Source organism: Carassius carassius, chromosome 34 (assembly GCF_963082965.1).
Source record: "Carassius carassius chromosome 34, fCarCar2.1, whole genome shotgun sequence".
NCBI classification, from domain to species: domain Eukaryota; kingdom Metazoa; phylum Chordata; class Actinopteri; order Cypriniformes; family Cyprinidae; genus Carassius; species Carassius carassius.
The window spans coordinates 16,134,083-16,160,906 of record NC_081788.1 but is presented as its reverse complement, the minus strand read 5'-3'; the positions used below and the strand labels follow the sequence as shown (position 1 = coordinate 16,160,906).

General features: G+C 37.9%; 2 protein-coding genes across 5 annotated transcripts in view; both read left to right on the top strand.

The window, feature by feature from the left end:
• The window catches only part of LOC132114509 (potassium voltage-gated channel subfamily D member 3-like), a 106,957-nt gene that overhangs the window by 61,753 nt on the left and 18,380 nt on the right, over window positions 1–26,824 (top strand). For all 4 annotated transcript variants that reach the window (XM_059522660.1, XM_059522658.1, XM_059522659.1 and 1 more), the window contains exon 3: window positions 21,777–21,945. In XM_059522660.1, the coding sequence (XP_059378643.1) occupies window positions 21,777–21,945 (169 nt within the window). The remainder of the gene's footprint in view (window positions 1–21,776; window positions 21,946–26,824) is intronic.
• LOC132114512 (P2X purinoceptor 7-like) lies at window positions 25,636–26,721 on the top strand. The gene is made up of 3 exons (XM_059522665.1): window positions 25,636–25,974; window positions 26,103–26,257; window positions 26,489–26,721. Exons 1-3 carry the CDS (start codon window positions 25,930–25,932, stop codon window positions 26,649–26,651), a joined length of 363 nt encoding a protein of 120 aa, XP_059378648.1. The 5' UTR covers window positions 25,636–25,929; the 3' UTR covers window positions 26,652–26,721.

Sequence of the window (26,824 nt, the reverse complement as noted above, 5' to 3'; positions counted from 1 at the left end):
GAAGCAACCCTTCTCTCTAAACAGAGAAAAAATGTTTGAACCCATCATTTCATGTTCTTTTCCAGAGCCAAAGCTGAAAGTAGAAAGATCCCTGACAGTGTGGGTTTTGTTCACATAATCTTTCGTGCTGAATCATCCTCTGGCCAGAGAGTCATTCTTGAGGCTTGAACTGAACAGATGTCTGTAAAATGAATCCATCAGCCATTTACTGCCATCAGCAGAGTCATCATCATCTCCACTCTGTTCTTTCCCAGAGCCATTTTGATATTTTCAAGAAACTTCTCGTGGGTGCTGTTTAGTTATAACTTGATTTTGAAGTCTGGAATATTAACCAAAGATTCAATAGGTTATTGCACTGCACAGCCTCTTTATTGGAGAGTATGTGGTACTGTCATACCAAAGGGCCATTGATGTGATTTCCAGTAGCCTCAAAAAATTATTTGGACACTTTCAGGCACTCAAGTCAAATTTTAAATGTATGAATTTCATTACACTACATAACAAAGTACCAAGTGGCGTCAGCAAACAAAACTAACTTTCTTAGCCACTTTTTTAAACCAGCTGTTGGATGTCTACACAACCAAATGTAATGTCTCGGTTACGTATGGTAACCCTCGTTCCCTGAAGGAGGGAACGGAGACGCCACGTCGGTGACCAACGAATATGGGATATCGCTTCGATAGACCAATCTACTTCGAATGTAAACTAAACGAGCCAAGGGGAAGTCGTGGCCTAATGGTTAGAGAGTCGGACTCCCAATCGAAATGTTGTGGGTTCGAGTCCCGGGCCGGCAGGAATTGTGGGTGGGGGGAGTGCATGTACAGTTCTCTCTCCACCTTCAATACCACGACTTAGGTGCCCTTGAGCAAGGCATTGAACCCCCAACTGCTCCCCGGGTGCCGCAGCATAAATGGCTGCTCACAGTGTGTGTGTGTTCACTGCTCTGTGTGTGTGCATTTCGGATGGGTTAAATGCAGAGCACAAATTCTGAGTATGGGTCACCATACTTGGCTGAATGTCACTTCACTTCAATGCACATTGGCATGCAATTATTGCATCCAGCTGCCGCTGATCACTGCATGAGTATAAGAAGGCAGCAGGTGCAAAGCATTCCAGTTTTTCTGCTTCTGGGCAGCCGAGACTTGCTGGGCCAGGTTCTCGACTGCGTCGCCGAAGAGGCCGGTCTGGGACACAGGGGCATTGAGAAACCGGACCTTGTCGGTGTCCCTCATGTCTGCCAGACCCAGCCAGAGATGGCGCTCCTGGACCACTAATGTGGACATCGCACGACCCAGCGAACTCGCGGTGACCTTCGTCGCTCGGAGCGCGAGGTCAGTGGCGGTTCGGAGTTCCTTTAGAACTTCTGGGTCATGACCACCCTCGTGCAGGTCCTTCAGTGCCTTAGCCTGGTGCACCTGCAGTAACGCAATGGCGTGTAAGGCGGAGGCAGCTTCCCCGCAAGCCGTATAGGCACTGCCGGTCAGACCAGACGAGTGCCTACAGACCCAGGAAGGAAGCACCTGGATTGCACACTGAAGGCCCACTGGTACGCTTGCTGTAGAGGGCCCAGTGCGTTCCGTGGGTTGCTCCACTGGATTGGAGGTGCAAGAGGAGTGGTGGTCCCTAGAGGGTTGGTTCGTTGCGGGGTTTGCCACCACTGTGACCCTCAAACCATCCGCGCTACTGCCGGAAGTGGTTCTCGTCTGTCGGCCGCCAGAACGAGCCCCAGATCGCGGCCGCGGCAACGGGACTCCGCCCCCCTGAAGGTAGCGGAGCCTGGTTCGCAGCTCCGAGATGGTCATATTCCCGCAGTGAGAACATGACTCATCCACGAAAGCCACCTCAGCGTGCTCGACGCCCAGACACGTGAGGCAGCGATCGTGACCATCACCCATTGCCAGGTAACGACCGCACCCAGAAACGAAAGGGTGAAACGGCATCCTTAAAAGGACGATCCGTCGTCTTTAATAAAAGCCGAACCCGTGAAGCTCTTTTAGAGAAATTTGCTCTTTAGGAAATGCTCTTTTATGGCTGAGGCGCACAGGGGAATTAGCCGTTTGCAACACGACAGGGGTAGTGCAGCCTGAAGTGTGCAATCCACTCGACACAGGAACGACCACCGCTGAAGCGCCGTCTCGCCAACACACGAAGCTTCCGAGAGCGTGCTGAACTCGTAGTTCACAGCAGACACAGTTGAGCAGAGCGATACTAACGCTCGGCTCCGAAGCGAAAAGCTGGAATGCATTGCACCTGCTGCCTTCTTATACTCACGCAGTGATCAGCGGCAGCTGGATGCAATAATTGCATGCCAATGTGCATTGGCTCGTTTAGTTTACACTCGAAGTAGATTGGTCTATCGAAGCGATATCCCATATTCGTCGGTCACCGACGTGGCGTCGAGATTGACCGACTGAAAGGGAACACAACATAACAACATATAATGTACTGGTTTTATTTCAAATATAAAAAAAGAAGTTATTGGTATTAATTAATGCTTCATGAAGAATGAAGAAGTTCATACTTGCCGATAATATAATATGTTTTAAATAAAAGGCCAATTAAGTGTATTTATATAAAGTATATGAATTCCATAATAAGTTCCCTTTTTAAAAATACAAAATGTGCAATGACATTTGTACTTTTTGATTGCGTTATGTGGCCAATTACTTTTCTGCTGCTACTTCTTGGCAGCTGTTTCCATTTGTATGTTGGTATGCAAGTCATGTTGTACAAGACTAACAACACTCTACAACACTAATGAAGAATACAACTCTCTGTGAACCAGCATATATAAATATTAACTACCGTAGCTCTAGGAAAATGATTGCAGTAAACCTTTGAGAACAGTAAAGCAGCAAGTGTATATTGAAAAGTAAATCTATGCATCCTCAATAATGCATGCGGTAAGAGCAAAAGATTGTCACGGTCTCTCTTTTTCCTTGTCTGAACACACACACACACACACACACACACATACACACACTCACACACATACACACACACACACAGTCACTCGTATCTTCCAAAACTGAGAATAATGATGTCATCTGTGCTGGAACACATCTTGCTGATATTTCAGGCTGATCTCGCACCCCTTCAAAAGCTCAGAACACACACACCTGTTTGACACATCTCTAACAGACATGTTCTTCTCACACGTACACAGCTCTCTCACACTCCGTGTATTGCTAATTTAAGTAATGTCTTGAGGAAAGGTGTGTTTTACTGTAATCGTCTGATCTGACAAGCTTTTGATACCGCAAATAAGAATAAAAATCCTGACTTAATCCCTCCATCATAAGTGCACATGTGAGCTCCCATTCACAATCATGTGTTTTTGGCAGCTGTAAGCAGTGTGTGATTTATTTCAGTTCAGATTCTGTGCTTTGGTCTCTCATACTCACACTCCATTCATACAGCTAAAACAGGAAAATGCAGGGTCATTCAAATGTTTTCATCTATTGGATTAATACTGAGCCATAGGCCACTGTGATTTGCTACACAGGCACACACATTACTGGAGTGGTACGGCACTAAAAATAAAAAATAATCATACACCCCCCAGAACAGCTCAGAGTTAAAGCCAAATTGAGAGAGAGATAGATATGGATAATTAAAAAGGGTCAGAAAAAGAAAAGTCAGTGCGGTCTAATCGAGATGAAAGAGCTGAGTGCTCAATTTGAAGCTCAAACAGGGGTTACTTTACTTTCATGCAAAATGCATGGCAGAAACAGTCTGAAAGAAGAAAACAGAGACAGACAGTCGTCTGTACATTAGACAGAGAGAGCGGAGTTAATAGTGGCCATACTATTTAAAAGAAACTGGAGTCAGTTCAGAATCTCTATTAGCCTTATATTACCCTACTTGTCCATAAGAGAAACGTGATCTCATTTGTGTGCATAGGTATTTGAATGTTAAGTGTTTTATTAGCAGTTTGGATAAACACTAAAACGTGCAATATCAAGGTATTTAAAGTATCTAAAACAAATAGAAATGTATAAATGTTGTCCTTTTGAGGATCACAGAATATTGAATTCAAAGAATTGATTTGTTGTATTTATAAAACAATGACATTAATTGTGTATATTGCATTGATTCAATGCTGATTGAATACACATTTGTCTAATTTGACTCTTTTTTTTGTGTTATTGAAACCACCGTGACAACACAGAGAAATCAGTGAATGAGGGTGTGGTTATACTTGGTTTATTTGGTCCAGAAATTAAGTGAATGATACATTTAGTCCTGGCTTTCCTAGTGTTCACATTGTCATTTTTTACAACAACCCTAAATATGTAGAACAAAAGGCATAAAGATTAGAGATTGGACAGCTTTCATTATGTATATTTTGCAAAAAGGCCAACTATACTCGAGCATTCTGTGCTTTTTAGGTTCGCATTTTGTGACATCACGTCTTGTCACATCAAACCTGAGTAAAACATCCTAAATTCAACCCTACAACAAATGCGAATGACTTTAGTCCCATTTGGATTTAATATTGAAATTAATTTGCTCCTTAAAAAGATCTCTTTCTCGGGCAGTGTTTCTCTGTCACTGATAAATGAGACCGCTATGGGATTGTGTGTGAGTACTGAACTTACCTGCAGCATTACAGTCACAAGCATGCATCAATTTAAATTCTATTTTAGAGTATTCAAAAAAAATTACTTACCAGTAGTCATAAATGTAGGCAGCTTTTCTAAAACGTACTAGTTCTAAAGTTCTAAACTATGCAAAACAGAAAAATTGCCTTTGTGAAGATTTATGCTACAGCCACACTGCATACATAATTTCAAAGACTCCATTCACAGTTTGTTCTCTAAACATAATCATTTCTTCTTCCTTTAATGTTATTCATTTTCATGCTTGCAAATACATGTATATGTACTTTATTTATCAAATTACTTCTGCTGTTAAATTCATAGATTACGCTACATTGCTTTGCAGTGCTGTGGTTTGACAGTCATACAAATAAGTCAGCGTTGGACTTGATAAAGACTTGAAAAAGACCTAAGAGCTAGAAAGAGAAAGAGAGCATTCTCTGAATGTGAATGTGTTTGTGTGTGTACCATCAGAGCAGGCCTGTTGCTAGTGGGGAGAAAGGTAGTGAAGATTATAGTGGACCATGGCGATTTCAACTGGCGGCCCGAGGCCAGCATGAAAGAAGCTCAGGACAACTGACAGGTCACTGCACTGTCACAGAGCGACAGCACGCAAACACCAATTTGAGTTCTCATCCACATCTCCTTGCACTTGAATGAATAAATACACTTCATTAAATGTAAACATTCAAGCGTAAAAAGACACTAGGGTTGTGACGGTGAGGAAATTTTCTCACCGGTTAATTGACGTGTGACAACACCGGTAATACAAGTATCAGCGGGGATGGGATTTGTTGGGGTTTCCCTCTTTTCCTAGCTTTCCTTCGCTCTTAAACAGCTTGTAAATGCCAGTGCACTTTTTAGTTTCACTTTCAAATAAGTGCAATAACAAAACGGCAACAACAAAACGGTACGTCAAACGATTTTTTTTAAACATAGAACATTTATTAACAAACCGAATAAAAAATACACAATGCTATAGGCCTAATATAAAATAAATTACTTAAACAAATTTTAAATAAAGTAAAAATCTGCAAGCACTGTGGAATCATAAATAAGGAAAATAAATAACAAATTGAAAAAAAAAAACTTACAAAGTCACATTAGATAAATGACAAAGCCAGCAGGCATTTCAAAATCCAAAATATTTCCATATACACACTTTGGATTTTGTTTCAAAACTAAATCTTTCGTCATCGTCTTTTCTCTCTCACCTCACTCTTCTTGTCGGTCAGTTATTTTACAGTTGGTTGTTCAGTTTCCGTACCAGAACACCTACAAACTTGAAAAAACTTAAATCATTGTTTAATTTATATCTTTGTTCTATGTATTTAATTGTGCTATTTACACAATTTCAATTGCAGATAAACAGGTCTGCAGAATGCCCACGACTAACATTTTGACTGATTTAACTATGTTCAGTTGCAAATAAATGTGACATTTCCGGATCCATCTGGGCTTACTGACATTAAGCTGAACTGAAATTAATCTTTAAAAAGTAATATTTGTCAAAAAGACAAAAAAAAACATTAAACCATTAAAATTATTATTAACAATTTTATATAAAATAATACTATATGAAATTAAATATTATATACTGCACATTAAATGTTATATACATTAAATCTCTTTTGGACATTTATTAACTTCCTAATTGGAATTGCCATACATAAATTATGTCTGAGGATTACAGAATCAGAGCACAACAATAAAACAAAAACAAAAAACAGCAGCAAAGAGCTAAAATACAGGAGCAGATCATGAAAAATAAAAAAGCAAAATAACAAACAGCAAGATTGATGAATGGTTCAGGAGTGGGAGTCTGCTCACAGAAAGAGAGAAAGAGAGAGAGAGAGACTGGGAACTGAAAGGTCATGGCTTCCAGCAGAGAGACAGAAGAGAGAAAGACTGAACCTGTTGGACTGTGCTGTCGTACATTCTGCAGACAGACAGTTGTTCTGCTTTAGGTTTTCTGTTTCATTCTGAGCTTATTCATTTGGACTCTGGGCTTGTGTTGGATCTGTCATCTCTTCCTGTTAGGATTCTTGTCCATGTCCAAGTCTGTTATCCAAGCATCTCTCCCTCACCCTCTGTCTCTCTATTTCTCACATATTCTCTTTCTTTTTTTAATGCACAGGACATGTTGTTTTATTTCTCACATCTCTTCTTGTTTTTGTTGGGTTTTTTATTTTATGCCTCACTGTCTATCTGGTACACAGTAATAAATCATTTTCCTTACACCTTGTCCTTATATACTTTTCCTTACATAAACGACAATCAGCATTTATGGAGTTTCTGCACAATAAACTGTAAACACAAAAATGAAGATGATTGAATTTAGCCCACGCATATCTGTATGAAAACTTTTCAACTATTTTCAGATTTAGAGCGTTCATGCCCTATGCAGATAACCTCCAATGGCTAAACCACTCCAGCAACGGTCAGATTTATCAAAGTGAATCCACTCTCAGACTGTTAATCTCCAGTGTAATCAGAAGATCACTGTGAAAGCTTTTACCCATAATTCATCAGTGCTCAGCAAGCAGACTTTTTTTCATAAAAATCCTGGAAAACAGCTTCCACTGCTCCTTTTTGAGCTGCTGAGTTAATAAGGACAGGTTCCATCAGAATCTCTTAACGTCCCAAGCTCTGTGGTCCTTTGCAAATCTTGTCCTCTGCCAGGCCCGTCTGGGCTCTTTAAACCCCTTGACTGAATTAGCCAACACATTTCGGTTAAATGTCAGCAGTAATCTATTCTGAGCCGATTGAAATCGCTCCATAGAAATATCACCTGGATGCAGCTGCTCACAAATTATATAAAAAAAGGATTAAAGCAGATTAAAGACAATAGAAATGGCTAGTATTTTGAGTTTCCAGCTGATGATAATGTGCTTTGCTTTCAGACCATTTTCCTCATGAATTTTCAAGAAGATAACATTAAACTTCCTCCGCTGCAAACACATCAGTAAAAGACGAGCAAGATGTGGAGTTTTGACACACATTTGTCTCGTTTTCTCTGTAAAGAGTCAAATCTGAACATTGTTTAGTTCTCACCTGGGCCCTGTGAACCTTAAGAGCTGCTAGTTTTAACTTAAGACTCTCTCTCTTCAATGTCATTACATTTTACAGAACATTCTGCTCTTTGTCCTACATGTTAATGGATCTCTCAAAAGAAGGTTGAGCTGAGAGAGCGCAAGAGAGATGAAGGAAAAAGAGATAGGTAGAAAGAGGAAATTGCAAAGTTATTTACAGCTGGTGGTATTGACTCCCTTTCACTGGATTTCCAGCCTCTTGACCTTCAGTGAATGTGCTGGAAGTGTTGCTGGACTCTCCTTTTCCTCTTTTTTTTCCCTTTCACCATAAAATAAGCTTTGTTTTTCCAGGACTGCTCTCTAGTACTACAGGAGGACACAAGTGGGGGGGATTCTATGAATGAATTGCACCCACTGATAGTGTTCTTCATTTGCACACACTGACTGTAATGTTTTAGCTCATGATTCACATTTAAAGGAATTATATGAAAATTACTTAATTTGGTGCAGCAACATGTACAGATAGTACTAGTTTAACTGGATTCTAGGTTATGGTTGGTTAGATAAAAGAACAATTTCTATATTTTTGTAATTTCTACATTTATATATATACAAAAAAAAAAACACCGCAGCATGTTACAATTTCAGGATGACCCTGGTATCCCTTTGTTTTAAATAATGTTAAAGTGTAGGGGGAAAACACTTGAAACACATTGCTAGTAAATTTCACAAATAATTATAAGGAAATGGCAAGTATCTCACTGAATTAGATTTGCAATTTTAAGTAGAAATACTAAAATAATATTTTATTTTAAAACATGCTGCAATAATCTGTTTATTATCTATTTACAACTCTGAATTTTTTTTTTTTTTACAGTAACAAATGGAGTTTGAGTTTCATGTAGATGCTAGTGAACAACATTACAGAAAAAGTGAGTTAACTAAAGCACTTTTTTAAAAGAAAACTGAGTTTAAAAATTGCTGCTCATCTTTAGATTTTTGCTGTTTGTATGCCCGGATTCTCAGAGAAGATAGTGGCTAAACTATTTACTGCTCACTGCACTTTCCATAGACGGTCAATACCCAGACAGAAAGAAAGCGAGAAAGAGAGGATACACTAGACACCTGTCTGAATGCACCACACAAACACACTCACACATTCGGTCTCTTGGGTTTCAAACCGTGATGCTGAAATGTTTGGACAGCATGTTACTATTTAATTACAGACCTGTCCTCTCAATACCTGTCTCAATACAGTTAGGTTGTGTATATTTTTGTATTTTTCATCTATATCATTTATAGTTTGTTAAGGGCTCAGGCTGTCAGTAATTAGAATGTGTGCTGACTACATCATATGTTTATGTGTCAGGTTTAGCCATTTGTGGGAACCTGATTTCCCCAAAATGATAGTAAACCTAATATCATCTAGATTGTGGGCATCTACTAATGAAAAAAAACCTTGTTTACTTTACTAATACACAAAACTGGTCTTAAACAATTAATCATTGTACATTATTCCAAGTATAAATCATCAAAATGTAATAACTTGCTCCACCACAAGTTTCATTTTTGACAAAAATCATGCTCCCTTCCAAAAACCATATATGTAGAGACTTTACAAGACAAAATACAAAGTTGTGTCCAAGATTTATTCTCACTACATATCACTCTGAGTGTCATTAACACATAACAAAAACAAAAATGTTTGCTAATGCCACGTCTTTTTGGCTTTAATAAAGGGACTAAATAATGGCTTAAAAAAAATTAAAAAAGCGTTTGCGTAGGACTACTGGTTGTAAGGTTAGGCAAATTTAGATAGCTTAATATGAAAAAAATAATAATCAATGGAAGTCCCCACCGTGATATAACAAATATTTGTGACTTTTTTTCTTCAACACTCACACTGTTGTACTAGAACACTGTAGTGTGAAGAGCTGTAATGATAGAGGACTGATGGAATGCTAATGGCACTAGACATTTTAAATTTTTCACATTAAACTTAACCCGAAACACAAATCTGTCTGGGTCACATCCTACCCAGTCATCAGAATTTACTGTTTTTGTCCATTTCATTACAGATGTAGTATAATTTCTGAACCACTAGTGTCATCAAACAAAACTGTGGAAATAATGACCATTTCAAACAGCTTTGCTCAGGATTTTTCCAGTGTTAAAATACCAGTGGTAGACATCGCAAAAATTATATGCATCCTCTTGTATACACTACCAATTAAAAAAATTCAATAAATAATAATAATTATGCTCACCAAGGCTGCATTTATTTGATCAAAAACACAGAAATACAGTAATATCGTAATATATAATTACAGTTATTTTAAAAATGCAGTTTATTCCTGTGATGTTGTTTTGGTCTGCAATATTTCTTATCATTATCAACTTTGTGCTGCTTAATATTTTTGTGGAAACCCCGATACATTTTTTTATAGAATAAATAACAAAGTTCAAAAGAACAGCATTTTTATTTGAAATACAAGACTTGTGTAATGTTATAAATGTCTCTTCTGTTACTTTTTAATCAATTCAGTGCATTCCTGCTTAATAAGAATATTAATTAAAAAAAAAGATCATACTGACCTGGATGTGTTACATTAGTAAATGCACTGAAGCTAACATGAAAAAAAAATGTATGTATTTTTATTAACGTTATCAAAGGTTTATGCTGAAAAATAAATGATTCATTGTTAGTTTGTTAGTTTAATATACTGTACTAATGCATTAAGTTAATGAATGGGACCTTACTGTAACATGTTACTTGTTACATGTTAATATGTTTTTATGTATAATCACGAATATGTTTTATTTTACCTGAAGGTCAGTTTTATGAGGGAGGATTTTTATTTATTTATTTTACACACAGGAGAGTGGCTCCTCGCCGGGCTCTGATCCTGCTGTGGCTGTGTGTGGCTGCTCTTTGTTGCATTATTAAAAGCCACATTCATCCTTCCTCTTTCTCTTTCTTTCTTTCTTTCTTTCTGTCTCTCTGTGTCAGTCGAGATCACAGACAGGGACATCAATGAACAGAGGGCACAGAGGGGAAAAAGTGGAGGTGCTTGTGTGTTCAAGAGACTCCTTGTCCCATTGATTAGCTTTCAGTCACGCACAAGTCTGGAAGAAGAATTGGAACAGAAAAAATAACATCATGAATGATCTGAAAAAAGCACAAATGTCAGGGCATGACAAAACTTCTCCAGGCCCCAAAAATACCCTAAAGGGTGAACACAGACAGATTTTCTCTCCCTTCATCACAGTCTCACAGAGTCTCATACAGGAAACATTTGGTCATTGGTTATTTAGTTTGAGAAACCAGGATTAAATTGTTTTTTTAAAAAATCTTGGTTAATCTACACTATTATTAGATATTATGCATTTTTATTATAACATGTATGTACTTTTTTTCTTTCTTTTTTTTGATTGACAGTTACGTTGGTAAAATAAATAAAAATAAATAAATATCAAATCCATCATCATAATTAGGCAATGGTTGTTTTTTTTAAGGTGGGCATCTTGACTCTGGAGTTGTCTACCTACCCTATTATTAGATCAAATCTTTCCTTTTTTTTCTTTTTTGATAAAAAAAAGAAACAAACAGTTTATATTTACATTGAAAAAATATTACAGATAATGTGTTATTTTAAAAATAAATATAAATAAAGCACAACACACATCAGTTAATGGAATGAGAAGCTTTCTGGTCATAAATATTCACTTTTTTGCAGTATTAATGCTGTTGACTGCACAGTTACATATGTAAAACTATCAATAGCAGCAAATAGCCTTTCTGACTGAAAGGTGCATTATTGATAATGCATTATTAAAGTATTCTTTCACTAAAATAAAGACAGCAGTAAAAGTCGGTTGCATGGACATTCTCAAGTCAAGTTTGTTTTAAATAAGTTCTAACATGTACGTCGGAAATAGCTTATACAACCTTGGCAGCCTTTTTTATGTGTCCTCAATGTTACTTCATGAAAGCCCCATGATTCTTCTAGATCAACAGCTTCCACTTAATGTAGTCAATATAGAAGGAGAGATACGAAAAACACGCGTACAGGGACGGACAAACTCATGCACGTTCTTCCCTCGCGAGGAGGATCCAGCAAGTAGGCTCACTAAAGGTGAGCTGAAAAAGAGGGAGACAGAGTTGAATAAGAATGAGGAGAAAGACATACAAAGATAAAGGACGTCAGGAGCCAGCGTGCGGGGAAGTTGGAACGTTTTCTGTTCCGATCGATGAGAATCCATTAACGGGGCATCTGCTCTAGCTTTGACTACTTTAAACACACACCACACACAAGTGCAGACGAACGCCTGTGGACAGAGACACATCAAAGCAAGAATGAGTGAATGATACAGGCCATCATTGATTACGGATGATGGCTGGCATAATAAGATGAATGAGGAGGTTTCAGCTGAGGTCCCTGCTGTTTAAATCACCATGGAGACACGTATTGATTGGCCCCGGTGCTTGAGATCTTGGGTATTGGAGTCATGATAATAATTCCACATCAAGAGACATTTTCTTTAAGGAAATTGGGAGATGGAGAGAGTTCCCCTGCCCCCGTTTCCTTCACGGTTAATGTCTCAAGCAACGGTAGAAGATCAAAGAGAGAGACAAATGTTTCTAATATACTGCCGCTTCTGAGAGCATAACACAGCAGTCTTCCTTCAGTCTTATTCTGTCACCTTGGCAACTAATTGCATTGTTAAAAATTTGCATATTCAAATTCGAAAAATGCATCATGCCACATTGAGAGACTGCGACACTATGTAAGTGGAATATGTATCTTGCTGTACAAGACAAAAAGGCACCTCTCCTCTCCAAACTCCCTTAATGGAGCGTATGAAAGGCAATTCCTCAAACATTCTGGTGTGAGGTTCGAAATTAAAGGTGCTCCAAGTACTTTTTCCTCATTAAGACAGTCTGATGCAAAAAGAAATGAATAGCCCTTTTGAAACCTTTAAAATTATGCACACTTGACCACAATAACATATACAACTTTCAAGACAGATCTACCATGAACTCTACGGTTTAGCGATAGTAAAGTACATGCTTCTGTAAAAGCAGGGTTATTATCATTAACTAAAAGTATTTTTAAAAATTGTTTAAGCAGAAGTAAAATAAAATGTTTAAACCCCCTATGGAGAAAACTAGTGGACGACTGATAATTCTTTTAGCTTTTTTGTTTTTTGACAGCCGATGCTGATGCCGGTATCTTAGAGAGAAGGTGGCTGATACATATATCGGTCGACCACTAGAAAAATAAAAATGGAATATACTTCCTGAACTGAGCGTTGTTCTGTCCCAGCCTTGCAAACAGTATTTTCTTCAAGAAACACAAATCTAGTTTATTCATGTTCTTGGGTTGTTTTGATTGCTGTTCTCAGAGTTCGGCTTAGGAACAGGAAAACTGTAGTACTAAAACTTTCCACCATGGCATCATCAGCCTCGGACATGTTTAATTCTGCGAGCTGATTTTGGATTGTGTTATTGAAACTCAGTGTTAGTTCCAATGAGCCTGCTAGTTTTTCAAAATATGCATGAAGGTGCACAATGTCGTAAAATGGCGAACCCAGCTGTGAATAAGTGCAATCTGACTGACTGCTGATAAGACACTGCCAGATGACAGGTGATTGTCACCACCGATTACATGCCAGTTTAAGAGCACTGAAATCTTCTTCGGAACAAAGAGAAGCATCAGGTGTGCACCAGTGCGCTAACTGCATATCTGTAGCAGTAACTGAAGCTGCTTTGATTAAGATCGATGACTGTCTGTGGTTTCATTAAAAGCCAATCAGTAAATTCGATCACTGGCTTAGGGCCGGGTGATGATGTGCTCCTGCCTGGGTCAAAGATCAATTAGTGCTGCACATCGCTCTGGTGATTCCTGCGTTAACCCACATCTCCATTCTGACTGGCCTGAAAATGTGTGTCCTTGGATATTAGCTTCCTTTCCAGTATCCATGTATCACTTTACTGAGACCTGCGTGTGTAACCGATCCCTCTCCAGAAAGAAACGGCACAGGTTCAGAGGGCAGCATTATTTAGCTGAGTGAAAGAAGATGGATGAATTAATCATGATACTGCAGATCAGGACAGTGACGCAACTGCATTTGATAAGACACAGGTGCTGCTTTCAGGAGAGGGTGTGGTAGCCTTGATTGGATTGATCATTGGAGAAGAGTATCGATGGTACAGGTTAGAACTTGGACCTGGAATGCATACACTAAAAGAAAAAACAATTTTCACAATTGCTATTAAATTTCTCAAGACAAATTACAAAGAAAAAGCAACCAATGAAATTAAATGAGTAACTTTCTTGTTTATTACTATGAAGCTTTTTCAAAACAACCTGTATTATATAAAGCACTATATAAATAAATGTGATTTGACTTAAAATGAGAAAAAAAATATATATAATTTATTATAAAATGAAAAATAAATATTTTTACTAGAAAATAAGACAGAAATACAGTTAAAGAAGATACAGGGTTGAGTAACTGGTTAAAGTTTCATGTGGAATGTGTGTTTGGCTGTGAACAGTTCTTCTCTCTCTCTCTCTCTCTCTCTCTCTCTCTCTCTCTCTCTCTCTCTCTCTCTCTCTCGCTCGCTCGCTCTCTCTCTCTCAAAGAGTTTTTCTTCTCATCCTGTATTGCAGACGTTTTCCATCTTCCAGGATGTTGCATCTGGAGTAGATGGAGACTGTTTATGTGTGTATTTGTGTAATGGGGTGAATAAAACTGGGGTGGTGGGTCTCCTCGACCTATGACAGAGAAAGAAGAAAAATGGCGTCTGGAGCGTGGTGGTGGAGGAGGAGTGGCCTAGTTTCTTCAGCAACCTACTTACAAACTTCAAAACTTAAGCGGGTGGTGGAATTCAGATAAGCTGATGAATCCTTTAGGAATGTTTGTGACTGAATCTATGCCAAAAGTTGTGTGTATACAGTATGTGTGTGTACATTTGAAATGAAGACCCAGAAACTGACACTTTACTGGATCTGAACAGGTGGCAAGTGTAAATTCTGGTGTGCTACTACCTTAGGGTTTAGATCCCTTTAGCCAGAGTATTTACGTGATTCTGTCAGGCCTGAGCGCTAATTTTCAGTTAATACTGAGTACTGACAGAGTGCAGGGATTTTCAAACTTTCTGATGCCTAGCGTTCTTAAACATAGTCACTGTTTTGGTAATATGATCATATTTTGTAATTATCATTTAAATCATACTAATTTTCAAATTGTTTGTCATTGTTTAACATCTCATAATGTGCAAAGTTTGGTTCAGGCGAAAGTTTCCTGGAGCTTTCGAAGTCCTGAAAACTCATAAACGCCCATTAAATGCTGGCACTAGTATGCATACAAAATGCTAAATATGAATATTACCTAAATATCTTTTCACAACATTATTCTCATATCCATTTTACAGAGGACAAGTTACAGAAAAAAATTGCTTGGAAATTGGCTGGTATACTGAATATAAAATCTAATATAAAAAAAAACATTGTTTTGATAATAAATTTTGTTTTCATATTCATATTAACTGATCCTTGATGTCCTCTCCATAGGACATATCATAAAATATTAATAAAAAAAACCCTTGACAGTCTGACAGGCTTTCAATTGCCTACAAGCGCACTGAAGTGAATGCAACAGGGGACACAAAAAAATCTGATATGTGTCAAAATATTGGATCTGTGCAACGAGCCTTGCGATGTTAATGCAGCTTAATGACCTGCTACTGGCCGTTATATTGTTTACATCAATCAAGAACAATATTGATGAGAAAAAAGAGAAAACCATTCACGCATAAGCGCAGAACACAAAATGTGGACATAAAGACAATAAAAGCAACCTCTGAAAGCACTGAAAATCATGAAATTTCACTGCTTTTGGTATCAACATCTGAAAAACTGGTATCGTGACAACAACCCTACTACAGACTTTTGCTGAAAAGCTCAATAATGCATGTGAAGCTCTGCAGCTGGTCCAAATTCCTCAAAAAATCTGAGGTTGTTTACGTAGAGGCGATTGGTGGTATAAATTCTGTTTATTCAGTGGAATCCTTCTGTGCTCATGCAGCAGATTTACTGGTGAATGAACCGAGCTAATCTGCTGTCGAATTGTTGTTTCAGTCATCACTGGGGCTCGTGAATTTTGGAGGGAATCGTGGCTCCCAGCAGGTCACACCGACTCTGTGGGAGGTGGATATGAAAGTGTGAGGGGGTGGGAAGAGGGAAAGAAAGGATTGAGGAGGATGGGACAGAAGCAGAGCTTGAGATGAGAGTTTGGGTTTGGGAGTTGGCGTGTTGTGTAACAGCAGTCTGGATGTTACGTACTGCTCGCAAAGTGTGAGTCCGTGGCCTGCAGCGCTAAAAGGCTAATGACACGCTCTCCATGCTAACGACATCCCTCTCCTCCTTACTACGCCAGTGGAGTCACAGCAGCAATAAATGCAATCGAATCAATCGGTCGTCAAGCATGACAGAAACTGCATGTGACTGCGTGTGTTACAGAGACGCTAACTCCATTCTGTCCTTTATGACAGCTTCAACAGATCCTTGGTGGTTTTGTATGCTTAGAGACCCATGAGACTCTGAAACAAAGAGTTTGTCATCAAATTTGTTCCACAGTTCTCTGATTTGTCCTTTGATATGCTGTGCAATTTCATGGACAAACTGTTTAAGTACTGTTTAGTAGTTCTCTCTCTCTCTCTGTGTGTGTGTGTGTTTGTCCTTTTTGCTGCACCTTTTTGTCATTGGTATCAGTTCAAGATTTTTCACAATTGTTCATGAATAATGTGGCTGCCGTAATTTTGTTACAAAGACACTCTCCTTAACCTGGTTGTTTAAATGATTCCTGCATCTTAAACACTGTAATACACAGAGAGACCAAGGAGGTCTGTAATAGCTGGAGGGAGTTGTCCTTGGCTGTTACTCTGCGAGAAATATAGAGATAATAAAAAAGACAGTTTTTAGGATACAGGTGTTTTTTTAAGTTAGTTACCTGAGCTAGTAAATAAATGCCATTTGACTAATCACCCTGGAGATGACCATCACTAAAAAAATAAAAAGATCAATAAATACCAAATCCAATATTATATCAAAAGTATGGGGTCAGTAATATTTTTGACAGCAAAGACATTTATAATATTACAAAAAATATATATATTTAAAATAAATGCTATTCTTTCTGTTCATCAAAGATGTAAGTCTGTGCATATTCCATTTGAAGAAGACATGATATGTGCACATACAATGTTCATGTTTAGAGTATGAGAGAATATTAAATATGTTCACAAAAACTTGAAACTCGCTTGCTCTGGTCTGGAAATCGTGGAAGTCGTGGCCTAATGGTTAGAGAGTTGGACTCCCAATCGAAAGGTTGTGAGTTCGAGTCCCGGGCCGGCAGGAATTGTGGGTGGGGGGAGTGCATGTACAGTTCTCTCTCCACCTTCAAAACCATGACTTAGGTGCCCTTGAGCAAGGCATCGAACCCCCAACTGCTCCCCGGGCGCCGCAGCATAAATGGCTGCCCACTGCTCTGGTGTGTGCTCACAGTGTGTGTGTGTGTTCACTGCTCTGTGTGTGTGCATTTCGGATGGGTTAAATGCAGAGCACAAATTCTGAGTATGGGTCACCATACTTGGCTGAATGTCACTTCACTCACTTCACTTAATGAACATCTACCAGAACAGCGAGTGTTGTTAAACACATCGCGGCGTTCAGCACAGCAACTATGGAGGTAAAATAGTTGCATAATTCCATATAAATAGATTAGCATCTAATCAAGCCAATCAGAAAACAGCCACAATTCGCCGAAAAGTCTTAGCACGTCCAAGCAAATGTGTGTTTGTGACATAAAAATATATTTGTGAATGTTTTTATTTAAAAAAAATTATATTCAGAGGCAGACCAGTCTAGAACGGTGAGAGTTAGCGTAATATTGTGGTTGAATGTGATTTGAATTCTCCACTGTAGTACAACCTCATGCATAATATAGCACAGACATTGGATCATGAGTACATTCTCATGAATACTACTTAGAAAAGCTCAGAAAACTGATGACGTAGATTCACACTCTGCCACGGCAGCCAATCACCACTCAAAATCAACACATATACGTCACTTTTTATGATGCTGGAAGAATGAAATTAATAATAATAGACATAATGAGCGCTATTGTTTTCACTGATATGCAACCTGTATATGTATTCTAATACCTCCAAAAATATGTATCAATGATTCATGACCCTTTAAGCACCAAACCATCATATTAGAATTATTTCTGAAGGATCATGTGACACTGAAAACTGGAGTAATGGCTGCTTAAAATGGCAGCCTTGGAGAACATTAAAGAGAAAAAGAAGCTTGTTGACAGTAGTTTATATATATATATATATATATATATATATATATATATATATATATATATATATATATATATATATATATTCTATTAGTGTACACTGTTACCTTGGTGCCCCTATAATGGCGTAGTTATGGCATCTACCAGCAGGAGTCTGAAGCAAACCCCATTATTGTGTTCATACAGACATAATAAGCCATCAGAATCAGTCCCCTGATGTCAAGAAGAGTGGAGCTCCTTATTAGCTCTGTAAATGAAAGAAAACTTCAGTGAAATCTCTGAGCAAACATCTAGCTGAGTGTAGCATGTGGATACCTTTGCTCTGACAGTCAAAACAACCAACACTCATTTGTTTTTCTCTTTTGTTTTCGCTCTTCCATTAATATTCCACTTTCAGTCAGATCCAAAGCAGATAGGAAGTTGTGGAATAAATAGATAAGCAGATATGCAGATATGGTATAAACCTCAGTAGGCTGATACACGTCTGGATCAGAGAGGAATGTAGAGAAAGCAGGGGGAAATAAAGGTTACATGTGCAGTGCCTTGAGAGTTTTAAAGTGAGTTCTGTGTGTGAGCTAGTATTCTACATACTGCACTTTGATTCCAATCAATAAATGGCTGAGGCCCTTATCGTCTAATTTAAGATTCAGCTGAATGAATAAAGGTCAAAGCTTTGATTACAAATATTAAATATCTTGTAGTTCAGCGAGACATTGGATGGAAGTGGAACAGCATACAAACACACATGCACCAGTCGGAAGAGCCTGCTCGTCTCTTATTCACATCAAAGCGCTTTTATTTTGAGCACATCCACACATATACAGTGCCTTGTATTTAAGTATTCAAACCCTTAACCAATTTTTTCATTTAGCTGAATTACAAATGCCTCTTTGAAATGCAGTTCTCTGTGATATTATTTCTGAGCAATGAACTTCAAAATGAACTACTTTAATATGACATTTATTTATGTTAGAAAATATGCTACTGAAATAAAAACTGAGTTTTGCTGTCTGTGTTAACATATCCAATCCCAGTTTTTGAACATTTCATACAGACACCATTTCAAGCAATTACAGCTTTTGTCTTTTGGGGTAAACACACCATTTAGGTGCAATTCTTCTCCCGAACAGTGATTCACTCCAGGCTGTTCAGGTTTGATAGTCCAAAATACTCTTCTTGATCATTTGGATAAATACTAGACACACAAACACACACATTTCTCTTTATAGATCAAAGCAGAATGAGAATGCAGAATTTATGAATACATGGGGCATTTTAGAAGTAAGCCGTAATCCTTAGTTCAGTCCAGAGGGTGTTTTTGTTTGGCCTCTAGTTTGTGCAGTCAGAGCTGTTAAGCCCTCTATCCTGCTGGGTGTTTAGTTGTGTCTTTTTTGTGTTTCATCTCTGTGTCCCAGATTGTATCGTGTGTTCTTCTATAGTGCATGTGTAAATTAGTTTAGATTATATAACACACTGTGAGATCTCTCGCTCAGAAATATTCCCATGTGGGCACAATCCAGTCCTCTTAGAATGACACTCTAATCGACTCTTGAAATGAGTTTCAGAAAGTGTTAAATGAACCTCCAAAAATAAGGCATATTAGCTTCGACACAGATTTGTGAATAAGCCCTTTCTTTGTCCTAGTGTTGAAAGAGTTATTTTGAATCATTTCTCATCGGCCTACAGCGATTAACCTGGGGTGCATTTCCCAAAAGCATAGTTGCTAACTAAGTTAGCAACTTTGTTGGTCGCAATACAATTTCCCATTGCCAACTAACTAATTTGCTAACAGGTTAGCAACTATGCTTTTGGGAAATGCACCCCTGTTCAACTGTCAGACTGCAGGGCTTTTATGTGAATGTGTACAGTTGCACCCTTATTTAAAGGGATATTACAAGTTCAATACAAGTTAACCATACTCAACATCACTGGTGGCATAATGTTGATTACCACAAAAATGTATTTGTAATGTTGAGATTATTTTGAATAAACGTTATACAACATCTGCGTAAATTTACAACCTTGATGCTCAAAGAAGGTCGAGAAGGTCATTACAGCTCAAATAGTATACAGAAGAAAAATTTATATAGAGGAATTAATCTGTTAAATAATTGAAAAGAAGAATTAATTATAGTTTTTACCAAATTGTAAGCTTCACTTTTTTTGCTTTTAAAATCCTCTAAAAATGCCTTCAATTCACTCCCGTTTCACCATAACCTTGATTTTGTGTATCATTTAGGCTTAACTTGTACTGAACTCTGAATTTTCCTTTTACTACTTTCAGGACTCACAGCAGCAATGCCTCCTAAAAAAAGCTATTTTGATTATTTGAGACATTTAAATTCCAACTTTAGTGTCTCTTTACAAATTCTCGGCTTGGCTGCATGTTTTCTGATTGTGTTTGTTTGGATTGTGCCTTACTTGCACCAAACTAATTTAATGAAGGAAGATGAATATCTATTGTTAATTAGATCCTCACTGGCTGGAAGTGACTTGGATTAGCTGAAATGAAAACTGTTTTAGTTCTGGACATCTGTACATATGTATTTAAAACAATGCATTTATGTCTATATAAATTATGGTTATGCTTACCTTGTTTCCGTTCCACCAGGTGCGTCTGTCTTATTTTCTTATTCGCTTTGTGGCTGTATTCCATCAGTATCCAATTACTTTAGTCTGAAGCTTTTTGAACTAATGTTTTCTATTTTACTAAAGCCACCTTGAACCATCCAATTTGTTTGAATAGCTTTTTGGTCAGCCACTTTCTAATCTAAAAAAACGTCCTTCCACTCCTCACTGCTGAATTCAGAAGGCATGCCTTTCACGCTGGCTGAGGAAGATTTACAGTGGTGCGTGTAATTGTATTTTCATTTTAAATAACTGTATCGAATTGTATTTGACGTCCTTGAAGTAGCCAGGGCATTGGACTGAGGAATTTAAATGCTCTAATTTAAACATATTAAATGACTTTCTCATTCTCTGTTGACTTTTGCTCCTTTTCTGTTCAGTTCATCCCTTTTTTAAAAGATGATATTCACAGCATGCTGATAATATTGGCCTCATCTTGAGGGACGTTATCTTTTTTATACTCCACTCACTAGACAAAGATATTTGTAAACAGATTTTATGAACAGATAAGCTGAGAAACAAACAACTCTGCAAACAAAGTGTTTTCAAATTAAATAACTTTCTAAACAGCTTTTGAAAATACCAAACAAACTGATCTCTAAGAGGCTTTCTAAAAAATTGCTTACTAAATAATAAACAAACTTTCTCCAAACAAAACGTTTTCAATACCCTCCAAACAAATTGCTTAGTAAACAAAAGACTTTCCAAACAAACAGCTTTGCAGACTAATGGCTTTTCAAACAAATGGATCTTCCAATAAAAGTGTCATCCCACTCATGCCTCTGTCACCTCCTGTTTCAATAATAATTCATTTCATTTCAAATCTGGCACCTCTTATGTCTGTTTCGCACTAATTTGCTTTGTCTTAGGTTGCATGTGGAAGTGCCAGTCTGCAGTAAAACAAAATGAATATTTTTAGTAAGAGTTTGTGATTATACACTACATTTGGAACATAATAATAATAAAAACAGATGGAATATAATTATTCTAAGCAGCTACAGTTGTGTAGGTGTGATAGCATGTATCTGGCTGTTTATTTATTGCTCCTAGGCTGTTAAACAAGAAAGAACAGGTGTAGAAGCAGCTTGTTGCATATTTCAGTGACTAATGTCTCTTTCTTGCTCTTTCTCTGCAGGTATGGAGATATGGTCCCTAAGACTATAGCTGGAAAGATCTTTGGCTCCATTTGTTCTCTCAGTGGGGTGCTGGTCATCGCTCTGCCTGTTCCCGTCATCGTTTCCAACTTCAGCCGCATCTACCATCAGAACCAGAGAGCTGATAAGCGTCGGGCTCAGAAACTTCAGGTCAGTGGGGCTCAAAACTCCCTGAGGGGCATTGTCTCCTCTGACCGGAACTGCTTTGGCTGAGAAGCAGGTCACTAATGTTTACCTCGGAGTAAGGCTCCTGTTAAATTACATCATATCCTTTTCCATCTGATGATTAAATAAAGATAAGTGATTGTCTTAGGAACCCAAGAGCAGTTTTGAAGGCTACTAGTCGAGGGTGGAGAAATGACAGAGGGTTGTGGGTAAAATCAGGTGACAGATGTCATTCCCCCGTGGCAGTTATAGTATCAGACGGTAATGATATGGCACTCTAAAATACACTAGTTTTCAAAAGTTTGGGATCTCCAAGGACGGATACATAAAACTGATTAAAAGTGACATAAAACACATATTAAACTTTCTGGCTCCATCTGCCAGAAAACAATCATAAGAAATCACAAAAATCATATAGAATCATAAAAAATGTCACCATTTTCATAAAAATATTAAGTTGAAACCACATTGAAAACAATAAAAAATCAGCCAATTAAAATGATTTCTGAAGAGTAATGGCTGCAGAAAATTCAGCTTTGTCATCACAGGAATCATTTCATTATAAAATATATTTAAATAGAACAAAATTTAGTTTTAATGTTTCACATTATTGCTGTTTTTATTGTATTTTAACCAAATAAATGTAGCTTTGATGAGCATAGAACACTTCTTCCAAAAACATTTTAAATAATCTTACCAACCCAAAACTTTTTAATGGTTTATCCCATGGACATTTTTTATGGTTGCCAGGGCACTGATGTTCCAGTCCCAGCTTCACTGTAAAATACATAAACCCTTCTCCGAAAATCCCAAATCTACTTTTATAGCTTTGATCGTCTGAGCAGCTGGGGCAGGTTGTAGGGGAATGTCTTCTCTCACAATTGCTTGTTGTCTTACCACCGGTATTTTATAGTTCTTTATGCCTTTCATCAGTTGATATTCACTCAGCCGTATTGCTGCTATTTTCCCTTGTCTGATGAATAAGGTTATTAAAGTTTGTTATTAAAGTTGGTTTCCGGGTGTATCAAGGATAATAGTACTACTCCGCCATTCCTTTCCATCCTCGTACAAAATAACACCTCAAACAAACAGCCTTAATGTTAAATTAAGCTTTTCTCTTCTCCCTGGGGGAATGAAGGGATGACCTGTCACTCGTTTAATGGCAGCATGGCATCAAAAGATTGAGTCTAGACTCTGAATGAGTTCCCAGCAGGCTTACATGCCCTGCATCTATCCATCGATCACACCGTACCTCCCTGTCCTCCTCCAAAACGTCTCTATATCTCTCTCTGAAGGTTATTTAGTTTGGGCGTAATTATCTGTTAAATCACCATGTGCCTCTCGGCTTGATTTTGCTATGCTAATAATTGCAAATATTACTGGAGATTAGCTTGATCACAGAAAAACAATGTCAAGGCAACAAATATGACATCCCACGTGTGCAGAGAGAGAGACAGGGAGACGTCAGCTCCTGCACTCAGCGGTATGTTATGCTTGCAGTCATGGATTTAATACAGTATATGCTAATGAAGAATTAACATATCCTAAGGTTTTGGTTGGGCTTGAAGGGCTGCATTTTCTCCGCAGTCCAAACTAAAGCTGCCTGATGCGACCAAATCTCTTAGGGCCTTCTTAAAACAATGTGTTCTGTGTGTATGTGTGGGTGTTTAAACACACCCTGCTGTTAAAAAAGACGAAAGTGGCCTAAGACCACAAACCTGCCTTGAGCCCCAAGTTAACCTCCACCGCAGGAACAGCTGTGTTTACTGTCCAAAGGACATGTGAGAGAGACAGAGAAAGACACAGAGACGGAAAGAGAGCCAGAAGGGATGTTCATCCTAATGACAGTCCTTCCACAACTAGCTTGCCCAGATGAGACCTGAGGGGAGGGGTTTGTTTATTTTACCAGTCACTTTTGGGAGGTGACCTTCCTCCTTCTCACCTGTTGCCCAGTAGCCAAAATACAGCACTGGTACTGCACCAAAACCGTGTATATGTATTAATAATCCAAATCACTAGGCCATTATTACTGAAGCAGCCTAAAAATGTAATATTATATATCTGATATTAGTGGATGTACTCTAGATTCATACCAATCCATATGTGATCCGTACTCCTAATTATGTACAGTTAAACAAAAAGAAATGTTATATGGGGGTGTTAGAAGTGCATTTATATATGTATGTGATTAAACTACTAATTGTTGTTATGACAACACCATGAAGTCTTTGCAAACATTTACTGACCTATAATATCATCATATTAATATCAACATCAACAGTTACATTTTTGGGTCACAATCTGGGCCAGATTTAAGCTCATAAGCACTGCAGTGCATGTGCTTGGAATGCAAAATAGCAACAAGTCCTTATAAAAAATGTCAATTCAAAAGACGTGGACTATGCATGTGTACAAAAGAAAGTAAATCATATAGGTTTGGAAGGTGAGTAAATGATGACAAAATCCCTGGGGGAAAAAAAAGGGTCAGAAAAAAGGTCACACTCAGAAAAAAGTCATATAGATTTGGGTACCTAAAAGGTACATATTAGTACCTGTTGAAAGGGTTCTGCCCCAGTGACAGCTTTTGTGCCTTTTTTTCATAGAGTTTGTCATTTACTCCCCCTTATGTGTTTCCAAACCTATATGACTTTTTTCTGAGTGTGCAGAATGTAATTTTTTGGTGACCTACCCCTTTAACTATTGTTCCAGCATTGCACAGACACTTGTTAGAGCGTAACATCATTGGTTTCTACCGCATCTGTACTAGCCTTATGAGATTAGTTCAGTTTGAGGGCTTTCCAGACGACTCTGAATTAAGAACATAGCAGATATGACAGCTGGGTTTAAATCAAAACCATTGAAGGGAGCATCAGCTTAATGAAACTTTGATCAAAGTGTGCAAAGTCTCTGATTTTATACGCTAACTTCATCTTCCTGTAGCTGATTGTGTCTCACCTCACGAACATTTTGACTACATAAAACTACACACACCAGGGCAGCTTATTAATAACTAATGCAAATCTGCACAGCCAGAAAGCTAAAAAGAACAGACCATTTCCTAGACATCACACAATTCTTTCATGACTGATCACTCAATGATCTCATAATGCTCAAACTCTCATGGTTGATCCAAAGGTCTGAGTTTTGTTCAAAGTTAGTTCAGGAAGCATAGTTTTGATCAAGGTTGGTCCAGTAATTGGGGTTGATTTATTAGTCCTAAGAACAGTGTTAGCTGTGCTAATTTACTGCATGTTAATGAGTTATTCATTATTAATTCAGCACTTGCTTTACATACAGACATAAAGCAAATATGAACGATCTGTGATTTCATTTTAACAGCATTAAAGGGGTGGTAAAACGCGGTTTTTCGAAGGCTTGATTGTGTTTGTGGGGTGCACTGTAACAGGTGTTCATGCTTTGTTTTTTAAAAAATCGCATTATTTTTCATATATTTTACCTTTACTCTACACTGCTCTGTCCCTCCTTGTAAAACGGTCTGATGGTTTCCGGGTTCTATGAAGCCAGTCCCACAAAAATAGCAATGGGCTCAGATTGGTTAGCTGGCCCAGTGTGTTGTGATTCGCTAACCGCCTAGAGCACGTTTTTCGGTAACGTCACGCCCCTTACCTTTACCAGTCGTCTGTGCTTTGGTGGTATTAGAAACAATGGCGTCAATAAAACCATACCAATTTGAGCCCGAATCGGACCCAGAAAATTTTAATGAAGATGAACGAGCAGAACCTGTTCAAGAACGGCGTTTAAATGAAGTTTCAGAATGGTATGTTTTTTGTTGTTGATATCTAATACTTTTTTAGATACGCTGTAATTTAATTGTACTAATTATAATAGTTGATGTTTAATTTATAACAATAATAAGTGTTTGTCTATTAACAAAAGTGTATTCAAGAACCTTTTTTATTTAAAAAATATATATATTTTATTAGGTGTACATGTAATAACTGTGAAAAAATGCCAATTGAAGAGGAAAACATCTGCTGCAAAGAAATACAGAAGGTAGTGTAATAAGCTATTACCAAAATTATGCATAACGTGTTAATTCTGTATAATTCTTTTTTCATATTTAAAAGATGAACATAGGTTAATTGTACAGTATGTTCTCATTGTCTTACATTACCGTTTAGGTTGTAAAACGAATGATGGAGGTTCCAGACCCTCCTAAATGTATGGTTGAGCATCCAGGTTTTGAACCAAACTGCTTAAATCCGTATACTTTGCAAAATATCAATAATATTTACAGAGCCGACTATGGACCAGTGAGACGCAGAAATGAAGAGGAGTAAGTATTTATTAAATTTTATGAAATTATGTTGTGTAAAAGAACATAAATAAAAGACAATAGATACAAAATATATATATTTACACATTTATATTTACTATATAGTTATTCAAAGACAAAAACTAATCAAAATATACATTTTTATCAAACATATTTTCAAATCACATATACATGTTTCCAATATACCACTGGTTTTATACACAATATTGAGGTTTTCTATTCCTGCCATAGGCGTTTCCGTTATCTGGCCTATCGCAGCTTTGTCAGCTGGTGCTGGGGCTACCTAGGACGTAGTGTGAGGGTTGTCATCCCCTCATGTGTTGTTAACCGGATCCGTCTACAGTTTCCTGATCCAGCGGGACAGTATGTTGGGTTCCGGCCACCCCTCGACTGAATCATGACACACGCTGGGCAATCACCTCTTCTTTGGAAGGTTTTTCATACTGTGATGACAGAGGAGGTGGAATGGGGATTGCATGCAGCTCTTCTGCATATGGCTTGGGGTCCACAAAGACTTTATGTAACAGAAGGCTCATAAGGTCATCCACATAGTCTGTAAAAAACAGA

Excerpts from the sequence above, each read along its gene's own strand:
- LOC132114512 (XM_059522665.1), top strand. The coding sequence starts at position 25,930 with ATGCCAATTGAAGAGGAAAACATCTGCTGCAAAGAAATACAGAAG. Across the intron at positions 25,975-26,102 it reads GCTGCAAAGAAATACAGAAG|GTTGTAAAACGAATGATGGA; the intron begins GTAGTGTAATAA and ends ATTACCGTTTAG. Across the intron at positions 26,258-26,488 it reads AGACGCAGAAATGAAGAGGA|GCGTTTCCGTTATCTGGCCT; the intron begins GTAAGTATTTAT and ends TTCCTGCCATAG.